General features: G+C 31.6%; 1 protein-coding gene and 1 long non-coding RNA gene across 2 annotated transcripts; both read right to left on the bottom strand.

Annotated features, from left to right (window-relative positions):
• Window positions 1–950: 950 nt before the first annotated feature.
• On the bottom strand, window positions 951–3,634 carry LOC140969634 (3-ketoacyl-CoA synthase 20-like). Its single transcript, XM_073431035.1, has 2 exons — window positions 2,651–3,634; window positions 951–1,979 (listed from the first exon to the last, which is right to left on the bottom strand). The coding sequence occupies exons 1-2, from the start codon at window positions 3,440–3,442 to the stop codon at window positions 1,200–1,202; spliced, it is 1,572 nt and encodes a 523-aa protein (XP_073287136.1). The 5' UTR covers window positions 3,443–3,634; the 3' UTR covers window positions 951–1,199.
• Window positions 3,635–7,756: 4,122 nt separating this feature from the next.
• LOC140969623 (uncharacterized) lies at window positions 7,757–9,736 on the bottom strand. The gene is made up of 3 exons (XR_012173963.1): window positions 9,368–9,736; window positions 9,184–9,232; window positions 7,757–8,052 (listed from the first exon to the last, which is right to left on the bottom strand). It is a non-coding gene; the product is annotated as an uncharacterized lncRNA (long non-coding RNA).
• Window positions 9,737–12,093: the final 2,357 nt, after the last annotated feature.

The following is a 12,093-nucleotide window of genomic DNA, read 5'->3' as shown; positions in this document are numbered from 1 at the left end:
TCTCTCACTCATCTTTCCACTTGTGTTAACTCTACAAGATTTTTTTGAAAAAAATTGGTTCGCTAGTTCATCATCTTAGATGATATATCTTCAAATTATTGAATTTAGCTTTAAATCTTATTTTTATATATGGTCTCAAATATCTTTTTTTTTTAAAAAAAAAAAACAAAGAAGAGTGCACAAGTTCGAAAATAATAATAATTAAAATATTAAAAAAATGAAAAATGGTGCGCCGTCTGCTGCCAAAATGGCAACGGATGCTGCATTTGTTATTGATGGTAGCGTTTTGCTGCAATTTTGCAAATCTCTACTGTCCACAGTATTTTTGAAACAATTTTTTTTTCAAAATTAATTAAAATAACCCTTATATCAGTCAACGAAAGCTTAAATATACACGACTCTACCTAAAAAACATTATTTAAAAAAAAACTAAATGAATTTGTTTTTTTTCCTTTTTGAAAAGATGCAGGCTTCAGTACATATACTAGCAGCGTATAGCTTGAAACAAGAAGATTCAAAACCGAGTGAATTTAGTAAAAGTTTATTCTGGCACGGCACGAAATTCAAACGCGACTTATTCTGGGTTGGGTGTAATGGACGTGCACATGGGTTTGTACCCTTATGTCACCAGATGAAAAGGACCGCATGGAATAATACTGTAGGTTTTCATACATACATTTATAGTAATAGTAATAACAATAATGGTAATTGAATGAACGATGAAAGCTGGATTCCAGAAGCAAGGCCCACTAGATTTTACAGTTCAAGCTGTCAACCTACGATACAGCCCACCTACCCTCAACTATATGCTCCCCTCAGCGTCGTGCTGAAGCTTTCATAAAGCCCCGCACGCAATTTGCTGCCGTTTTTCGTATTTATGCATCAACTGAGCCCTCAAGTAGCCTCTTAGTTACATCTAACCTATTGCATATACACACTGCACGTTCAGATATATAAATATATATTATATTGATTGACCTCGAGTACCTTTCGAAACAAAGATGTTCGAACTCGAACTCAAAGGGGTATGGGAATGAAGGGTATCTTAACTTGTGAAACAGATTGTTGCATGATTATGTGAGAAAACCAAATATACAATGAATCAATTGAACCTCCCAACCTTAATTGGAATTTTGACATCTATAACTTTTAAAATGCAACCATTATATCATAACTAAAAACGTATCCTAACACAAAGATCAACCAATATGTGCGACTCTTGGCACCTCAACAGGGAACTCATCAACCTCATCCATCCAAGGGTTCTTCTCCTTGGCTGGTTCAATCCGCCTCAACGCCTTCCAAACTGCACTGTTACACTTGAATCCAGAACCAAATGCAATTTGCCATGTCCTGTCGCTCTTTCTGATCCGCCCCTTCGCTTCGGAATATGCTAACTCATACCATAACGAACTGCTAGAGGTGTTACCGAACCTATATAGTGTCATCCTTGATGGCTCCATATGCCATTCGCTCAACTCGAGATTCTTTTCAATCTCATCCAGCACAGCTCTTCCACCGGCATGAATGCAAAAATGCTCAAAAGCAAGCTTGAAATTCGGAATATAGGGCTTAATTTTCATCTTCAATACTTTTCTTGCAACTAGCGTGACAAAGAATAGTAATTGTTCGGACATGGGGAGGACTAATGGGCCTAGAGTAGTGATGTTTGTCTTCAGCGCCTCTCCTGCCACGGCCATCAAGTCTTTGGAAAGTGAGACGCCTGCTTCTTTATTGTCGTCCTCTTCTTGAAACACGCTCCTATAGCTCTTATCATCCGCACCTTTGTGAGTCCGGACGGTGTGTATGAGTTGATACTTTGCACGATGTTTATCGGATGGTTTGTTGGAGAGGAGGATGGCGGCTCCACCCATTCGGAAGATGCAGTTCGAGACAAGCATCGACCGACTGTTTCCTAAATACCAATTTAGGGTTATATTCTCCATGCTCACTATCAACGCATATGAGTTTGGGTGTACCTGCAGTAACATTATTGACACAAAATTTAGAAGTTAAGTCTTGGTACGATTTTTCTCCATGTGTGACATGAGATTTGGTTATCTACCAAAAATTACTGTGTAACCTTCAGGTTCTTGACATGAATGAGAATGAACTCCCATAAATGAATTTTAAGGAGTTAAACAAATTTCAGATTATTTGAAATAAATTATTCGTTGAGAGTAAATGTTTATCACAAAAATGGTGAGAGCTATTGCATCTGTATTCCTTTCTAAAACGAGAATACTAATTGTACAACTTCTGCATTTAATGTGAACATTTTTAGCTTGGACAATTCGTAATTGTTCATGCCAATAATAGAGTCATAGCCCTTGTATCCATATCCTTCATAAGGTGGAAAATGCATAATTTGCTTTATAGGTTTTAAACATTGGCTGCACAAGGTGCTCTAGGCCTCTAGCAGTAAAGCAAAATTTCTTTTGCAACATTATATAAAATTTAAATTTAGTCCTTAATCCTTATTCAGCCAATCTTATTCAATCTCCATCTAATTTTTCTGATCAAATTAACTGACTAAATCCCAGGACCGTCACCAGAAAACAATTCCCAACAAACTTTTGAATAAACGAAACATAGAAAAGACAGTAAAATGGACTCTGATTTCACAAAGGTGATTAAACAAAAAACAAACCTGCAAAAGTTGCTTTGCAAGATCAATAGATATCAAACCAGCGCTGCACCCCATTCCACCAAGATTATAGCTCAAAATATTCCCTCTAAGCTTATAATGGTTAACAACCATTGCAGAAAGAGATGGTGTTGGGTTAAACAAGCTGCAATTCACCACAAGAATCCCAATATCTTTAGCTTTTACACCGGTTTTCGCTAGCAATTCATCAATCGCCCCGAACATAACCATCTCCGCCTCATTTCTTGCCTGCGACATGCATAGGTTCGCAGGCACACTTAAAATTCCTTCAGGAAAATAAGTCTTCTGTCCCAAACCCGACCTTTCCAAGATTTTCCTTTGAAAAGCTAAATTTTCAGGTGTAAAAATATTTACACCAATCGATCTTTCCATAAACAGTTCTTTGCTACAAATAAACTTAGAATCGGGCTTGTAACATGCGAAGTCGACTAGGTAGACCTTTCTTGGCCTAGTCATGAAGTAAAGGGTGGTTAAAAAAACCATAAGCGCAGAACATACGAAGACCGAGACAAGATTGAATTTCAGTTGATCCCATAAAAGGATCAAATCGTCGACCGTTACACTGGACAGATTAACGGAGGAAATCCCAAGTAAAGGGACTAGAAACAAGTACATGGCATGTGATATCAAGTAGTGATAGCCAAGTTTCACATATTTCAGCCTAACAGATTGAACAAAGTTGGGCAAGCTATTACGATTTTTTCTCTCACTTGTAGAGTCGATCGAAATCTTCCCCGTTTCGGCATTTTTGTTCACATTCCCTTCATTCCCCATCTTGTTAAACAAAATCCTAGCTAAGAACAACCCAACTGATCAAATCAAATCTTTGGGTGGAAGATCGATTTCAAGGAATGATGGAGAAGAGAGAACATAAGAAGCTTTTGATATGTAAAAACGGAAGGGAAGTACGTGAGAATTTAAAGAGCAGAAGTGTGTGTAGTGTGTGGGAAAAGATGCAACAACCCCCAACGAACGTTTTAATTGTAGGCGCGAAGTGGCATTGAATTTGCCAGACGGGGAAATAGCAGGATTTCGTGTGGAGTGATTTTATCATGTAATTTTTATATAAATTTTCATTGGTTCGTTTGGTCCACACTTGCTGGGTTGATTCCCCAGTTTTGCCACGCCTTTGCATGTGGCTAGCTGTTCAGGTTTCCAGGTTAATTAATTTCTCTTTTTCATCCGCATTGCGTTTAAGGTCAATATATAAATAATATATTATCTAGCAGTCATTCTCTCCACGATTCCGATTTGACTTTTATATTTTAACAACGGCACCATGCAGAATATAAATATATCCATGTTGAGAACGTAAATTTTATAGCAGATTGAATTTTCCTTAAAAAAAAAAAGAAGAAGACGTGGTTATTATATTGTTCTTGGGTTATAGATACTATATTTTGCACAATTAATAAATAAATAAAAAACAAACGTGATTTTCGGATCACACATTTCAAGAACACATATAATCTTATAAGACCGTATCATGAGTCAACTTAGTGAAACAGATCTCATATCCAATCCGACCAATGAAAAATATTATTTTTAAACTTCAACAAATACGAAGCTTAATTTTGGTTTGGTTTTAAACTCTAAAGTATTTGATAAAGGTTTCTGGAAAAGAGTATGTCTCTTTTGAGACGGTCTCACGAATCTTTATCTGTGAGACGTGTCAACCCTACCGATATTCATAATAAAAAGTAATACTCTTAGCATAAAAAGTAATAGTTTCTCATGAATGACTCAAATAAGAAATTTGTCTCACAAAATACGACCCGTAAGACAACCTCACACAAGTTTTTGTCTTTGAAAAATTTTTCCAATGCTTGTGAAAATTCGTAAGTTAATGTACTGATTTTTTTTTGAAATAAGCAAAAGATCTTAAATCTCTAAAATATTTTATTATTTATATACTCATAAATGATGACTGGAAAAAACCGAAAATAAATAAAATATTTTTAAAGATTAATAAAACAAAAACGATTAAGGTTATTTCTAGAAAGTGAGTACGTAGCATTTATTAAACGTTAAACACGTCATAGAATGTGAGTTCGACTTTGCCTTTAATATGTAATTGGTTAGTTAGCGAGAAATGTGTCTACGTCGAACCAAAGTGTGACTGAACACATATATATATATATATATTTAATTCGCTTCGAACGAACGAGACAGGCCAAAGCGTATTGTCGCACGCGATTTATTGCAAACCATCGAATTTTTAGGTAAAAGTCAGGTTACATGTCAATTCACGATTTTAATAATTTAATTTGTTTTTTTTCTTAAAATCATTTTTAGTCTTTTTTTTCTCCGAACGTGGTCGTACTTCAAGGTCTTTTTAAATAAATATTATAAATTAAAATTTTTTTTTTAGAAATATAACAGATTTTAAAATTTTAAAAGAATATGATAAGGTGGGGTTTGTAACCTCGCTTCATTGAGGAGTCGGGGTGCTAATTGTGTTTTTCGAGGAGTCGGGGTTTAAGACCCCGACTCCTTGACCGCTACAGTACCCACCGCGAATCCCGGGACAAATGTCTGATTGAAATATATTCATTGAATCCTCTTTTATTTTTTTATGCTTTCTTCCCACTATATATGTATAACTTACATGACTAATAATTCATTCGTCCCACTATATATGTATAACTTACATGAATAATAATTCATTCGTATTGACATTGATGAAGATGCATTCGGCGATGATGTGGTAGTGTATTTTATAGCTGAATGTTGTTATATATAAAGGTATTTTTTCTTCAACATTTTGTTTCAATTTTATTTACATGTACTAATTTATCTCTTTATTTAAAATAAATTTTGGTGCTCTGTACAAAAATCCGAACAAGTTAGTTGAAGCATTTTTTTCTCCTATGATCTATAAGTGAAGCTTTTATAGATGCTTATTATTTTCTACATGATTTTCTTATTGTTGATATTGTATTATTTATATGTAGTGTGTAATATTGTTTAAAGAAAATGAGTGCAATGGTTAATTTATTAAAAAAAACTTGTTTTTTTCTCTAAAATCCATCACTTTAAATATAATGAAAATTTTGACTAAATGAGAAATAATTTTGTGATTTTTATTAAATTTCAGGTATGTGATTTTTATTAAAACACTTGATTTTACAAATACTAATTTATCTCTTTGTTTAAACTTAATTTTTCAAAGTTAGACGAAGTATTTTTGTTTTCTATACTCTGTAAGTGAAATTTATAGATGCTTATTAATTTTACATGATTATCTTATTGTTGATATTGTATTATTTATATGTTGTGTGTGATATTCTTTAATAAAATGACGACAATGTTTAATTTATTAAAATGAACTTTTTTTCCCTCTAAAATCAATCACTTTACGATCATGGTTAATTTATGCAGAATTTCATAGTTTTATAACATATGTTGTGTTGTGATTAATTATAATTATATTCACGTAACACAGAAAATGGACACTATATCAGTGGCGTTGTATGTCAATGGTTATGTAGTTGCACAACAAGGAACTGTGGAATACAGCAAGCCTGCTGTGAAGATGATGATGGTACCACGTTCCATAACTTATTCTGATTTGATGAAGAGATTGTATAAAAAGTTAAATATTAACAGCAAAGAATTTATGCTGAAGTTGACAACCAAATATGCCTACATGGAGATGACGCATAGAATAGAGTTTCAACTTTGTATCGAAGATGACGATAATTTACATTTTATGACATCTGAGATTGACCTGCGGTGTTTACATTTGTATATTGAGTCTGAGTCGGTACAAAATAATGTTTGTTCCAATGATCTAGAAGCCTACATCCCATGTATTACACAAGGATTTAGTACAATGGGCTTCGATGATGGAGGAGGCACTTCAAATGTTGTTGTGGGTGAAGATGAACAGCCAAATAATTGGGATCGATATGTGAATAATCATGTGGTTGAACAAACCATTCCATGGGCAGATGATCGGCGTAGATGGGAGTCTAGTGCAAGAAGAAGGTGTAATCCGTATAAAATTACTCCGTTCACATCATATGATGAACAAACGAGACGTGATTTCTTTATGGATAGTTACCACGATGAGGATAGTGATGAAGATTCACCTTCCAACGATTCTGAAGATGGTAATGTTGATGAAAATGATGATAATAATGCATTTGAACGTGATGTCGGTTATTCACAAGTTCCAAATGAGGGTACATCATCTCAAGCATGGAGGCAAGGTACGGTGCCTGACAATATTCAAGCAGATAGGTCGATAATCTGTGAAGATCCACCATTTTTCAGCCAAGTGTACGATGAGCAAATTCCAGATTCTACAGATCTCCCATATGCAAGTCGCACGACCTATTACAACCCTGAAAGAGGCGATTTGTGCATCAACATGATATTCAAGGACAAAAAAGAACTGATTGCCAGTGTCAAGGACTACTCTGTTAGGGTCGCACGACGTGAGTACCGTGTCGTCCAAAGCTCACCGACGTTCTGGAAAGTTTACTGCAAAAATAAGTCTTCAACTATGCCATGTCATTGGGGTCTTCGAGCATCGCTCAAGGTGAAGTCGGGCTATTGGAAAATCAGTAAGTATGGAGGGTCACATACGTGTATCTCTAGTCATGTCGGCCTTGACCATCATAACATGGACATGAACATGGTGGCAAACACTCTTGTGGGTATAGTTCGTTGTGACCCTTCATACGAAATCAAATATGTAATGCAACTGATTAAGGACAAATTTGGGTACAATATTTCGTATCACAAGGCATGGCTTAGCTTGAGGCGATCTGTTGAGAATGTTTATGGAACATGGGAAAGTTCTGTTCGACGACTACCGAGATATATGGGCGCCCTCGTGAAGCACAATCCAAGTCTGAACTGTCGTTGTCAAACTGATTTTCTCTGCAGTGTGCGTCTAAAACAGATATCGATAAGCGTCCTCCAATCACTAAAGATGCAGTGGGTGCAAAACCTAGTAACTCGACACATTTTTGACGCCATGCTTCAGCCGTGTGACTCATGTCGGTTCCCGTTACAGGTTTACCCTTAATATTCAAACCCCATATTATTTCAACAGCCTTGGGTGTGACGGTGGCCTCACCAACACGTAGGTGGAATGTATGAGTCTCACGTCTCCACCTCTCAGCTAAAGCTGTAATTAGATGATTGTCAATAGGTCGAAAGCCACATCGGAGAACACCATATAACCCCATCTCATTCAAGAGGGTCAGAACACGATTGTGAATTAAGCCAGAACTATAAAGTTTCGAAATTCGGTTATCCGATCGTCTGACTTCTAAAATGGTATCGATATTATCGCTTGATATTGTTCTTGAGATATGAGTTTCCTGCAAGTGAAGGACACTAGGGTCGACCGGTTTGATATATGCCCCCATCTTGTAAAAAATAACAAGAATAATTTATTATTAATTAGAAATAATAATATTCCTTCAAAAAAATAGAAATAATAATACAGAATTATAATTATATTTTTAAAATTACAATATTTTTTTAAGTCCAAAAAGCTAATAAAACATTATTTTGTTATATTTTTACAATTAATATATTTTTTAAGTGTACAAAAATTAATAAATTTATTTTAGGAAAGTTCAGTATATTTATGTTATGAGAAAAATGCTATAATATTTTTTTATATATATTTACATAAAAATATTTGAAATTATATCATTTATGATATAAAAAAATGAGTATACTATTTAATTTTTTAAATATATAAACAATATTTTTAATATTATTAATGAAAAGTTTACTACTAGAAAATTTTCACGTATATATGTATATCAAATTAGTATTTATTTCGTATAACCAATTTATTTTTTTCAAACTAATCATTAAAAGCTTTGTAATTATAAAACATTTCTCTCAATCGATTTTGATAGAATTCTTTTTTAGAAAAAGATTATAAATAATTATTTGATCTTAGAAAAATTTTGTATTATAAATACTAATATCTTTTTGACTATTTATACAATTTATATTTATTATGTTTAGAAAGGATATATAATAATGAATAGATATTTAGTTAGAAAAATCATATACTGATAAATATTCATATACTGATAAATATATAACAAAAAAAATAAATTATAATTCAAATGTCGGTTAAAATTTGCTACAAGATTTTTATTTTATAATATTTATAAACATTTTTATACTTAAAATTTAATTAATATCACAAAATTATTTTTAATTTGCTCAAAATTTTCATTCTACTGAAAACTAATTGAATAAAAAAAGTTTTTAAAATTTATCAGATTGTATCTAAATTATATTTAATATCCTAATTCTCCAAACTAGTTAATATTCAACAATTAAATTTTGATTACTATAATTTTTCAAGGCATTCGTATCCGTTTTAACATTAATATTTGTCACCATTAAAAAATTTTAACATCTTAAATTGTATTATTTACAAAGTATGAATGATATAACACTAAACATAACAAAGTCATGATAAATTTAATTAAAAATATTTACAATTGTTGTTTAATAAAAAAATCACTTACTTTGTTGACGAGGAACTCCAAATTATTGATTTTTCAAAAAAATTTATACCTGCAAAAGAAAAAAAATTTAAGCTTCTTGTTAGTTCATCATAAACACAAAGTAAAGAATAAAAAAAATTGGTGTTGAAGAGGAAAAATAGATTGAAATAAGAAAAAAAAAGATAGCAAAGAAGAAAAAACTTACATGCACCTTAGAAGAAGAACATGAGGGAAATGAATGATAAAAGCAAGCAATTACATGTTCGAGCATCACTGATATTGCAATTTGAATTCATTATAGATTCACGGGTGTTCAATTTGGCCATCACGGGTGTTCAATTTGGCTTTATCAGATACATTTTTCATACAAAATGAAAAAAAAAATCAACACTAATCAATTGTAAGAAGTTGTCGGAAAAAAAAAATAAAAAGAGGAGTCGGGGTCTCAAACCCCGACTCCTCGAAAAACACAATTAGCAGTCGGGGTCTCAGACCCCGACTCCTCAATGAAGCGGGGTTACAAACCCCGCCTTATCATATTTTTTTAAAATTTTAAAATCTGTTATATTTTTGAAATTTTTTTTAATTTATAATATTTATTTAAAAAGTCCTGTACTTCAATATTTTTGATGTCACATCAGTATATTTTCGTGTCACGTTTGCATTTTTTCGCTACTGCATAGTCATTTTTTGACATAACATATGCATTCCAGTGAAAATGATTGAAAATGAGAAAAAAAATGCTACAAATTACGGAACCAATTCCCAAAATATAACAACAAATTTCAAGGTTTATACATATACGATGATTATTGAGTTAAATGAGGTTTTAATGAATCCCAATTATAAATGACAAAAAATTATGATAATTTATCCGTTGTTCAATTAATATATTTTTCTTTTGAGTTGGAAATATGCATGAAAAGTAATGTATGTAATCTATTAATCAGGGTTTCTATAAATCAGGAAAAAAAAAATATTATAAGTGTTTTGTAGTAAGGGCAGCTCCAACCCTGAGCCTTTTAGCGCAGGGGGAGAAGCTCCAACGGGAGGTGCGCTATTTTCAAAATAGCGCNAGAATATCAGATTTCAAGAATTTCTCGCTCGATATAAAAGGATAAAAGACAAATATGCTCACTATGCACTACGAAATATTTTAATTGATCATTTGTGGGAGGAATATAATTGTTCAGATGTTTGAATTTGGATTCATATTAAGTTCTAAAAATAAATTATCTGTATTAAAATTATGTCAATTTTAATAATGAAGCATTTGTATTAATTCATATTATAAATTTGTATTAATTCATATTATAAATATTAGAGTTAATATATATAAGAATCAAATAAATAAATTTAACTATTAATAAAAATAAAATTATAATACTAATATTAACATTAATTATAATTATATTGTTAAATTTATAAATAAATAGTAAACAAAAATAATATTCTAGGAATATACTTTTTAGTGTAAGATTTGAAGTAAATGGGTTGGAGATGAATGTTATATTTGGTGCAGAAACTGCACTATTTTGGTGTAAAAACTGCACCAAAATAGATTTATGGGTTGGAGATGGCCTAATTAATGTGAGATGAGATCTTGTCCAAAAAAAATATATGACATGATATGCCAGTTTATATGGTCCATATAAATATTTTTTAAAAGAAAATCTTTAAAACACTTCACGTTTCCAGTTCACATTTACAGCGCTGCTGCTATCAAACTCCATATGAACTTCATAATAAAATTGACAAACAGATAACATTATTCAAGAAGACCTGCGTGAACGTATGATTTTTTTTTTTTTAAAAAAAAAACTAACTGTAAACTGAAACCCTAAATCGCGATTGAAGGATTTACGGTTTGGTTTCGGTTTCCATCAAATAAAAATCGAAGCTGGGACAAACAATGGAACAAAATGAAACCGCAGTTGAAATCGTCATGTAATATACATAAATAATTCAATTTATATAATTCAAAAGTACTTGATTCTCGCAAGTTAAATTTATTTAACCCATATTTTACATAAATGTTAAAGAATTACATTTAATTAGTTTCATAATAGTACAAGTTACTTGTTTTTTTAAAAAAAAATTTTGTGGTTTACACAATTTTTTTTTTTAAATTTAAAGAGTATGTTTCAGTTCAAATTGGTCCGAAACTGTAATTAAAATAGTTCAAATGTGGTATATTAATTAGTTAATACAAAATTTTGAATCTTGTTTTCGTAGTTAATATAATATTAACATTTATATTTATATTTTACATAAGAAAGTGACTTTTTACGACGACTCGTCCCTGAAATTCTTTTATATATACACAATATACTATTATATATGTAATCAAAGTCAAAACATTATTTAATGCAACGCAGTCCTATAAGGGTCGTTTTCTAATATGTGTAAAACTTTGTTTTGTTTTGTCAGCTGTTAATTAATGGCTAATTTATTTATTTATTGAGAACCGATATATATTTAATCGAGGAGCCCTTCACAATTAATTGCCTTAATTCATCTAACTGTCACTTACCAACTGTAATACGTACTCTTGTGTATTTTTTGTTATATAATTAATTTTTTTAAAAAAATTAAAAATTAAAGTGGATATTTCGGTGTCCGCTGTAGGCTGCAGCGAATTATATATATAAACTAGTTATTCTGCCCACGCGATGCGTGTGTGTACAGTTTTTTTATCATTATCGATGAACTAAAGTGAAATTTGAAAAATTATGGAGGGACTAAATTGATATTTTAATTGTTGAAATAAAAAAATAAAAATAAAAGTGTATGTTGAATTTTTTTTAAAAAAAACAAACAAAAAACAAAAGTGTAATATTAGTATCATATAAGGGTAAAGTTGGAAGAAAAATTTGGTGTCTATCCTAGGTGGTTACTATCATGTTCTCAAATTTAATGAAATAGAATATA

This window comes from Primulina huaijiensis, unplaced genomic scaffold, assembly GCF_012295235.1.
Source record: "Primulina huaijiensis isolate GDHJ02 unplaced genomic scaffold, ASM1229523v2 scaffold42415, whole genome shotgun sequence".
NCBI lineage: Eukaryota > Viridiplantae > Streptophyta > Magnoliopsida > Lamiales > Gesneriaceae > Primulina > Primulina huaijiensis.
The sequence above is the reverse complement of the archived record's forward strand: the minus strand, read 5'-3'. Positions and strand labels throughout refer to the sequence as shown.

What these genes read in the sequence shown, in the direction of transcription:
- LOC140969634 (XM_073431035.1), bottom strand. Translation starts at nt 3,442, where the DNA reads ATGGGGAATGAAGGGAATGTGAACAAAAATGCCGAAACGGGGAAGATT. An exon ending in TTGCAAAGCAACTTTTGCAG is followed by an intron (nt 1,980 to 2,650) that starts GTTTGTTTTTTG and finishes ATGTTACTGCAG; the next exon opens with GTACACCCAAACTCATATGC.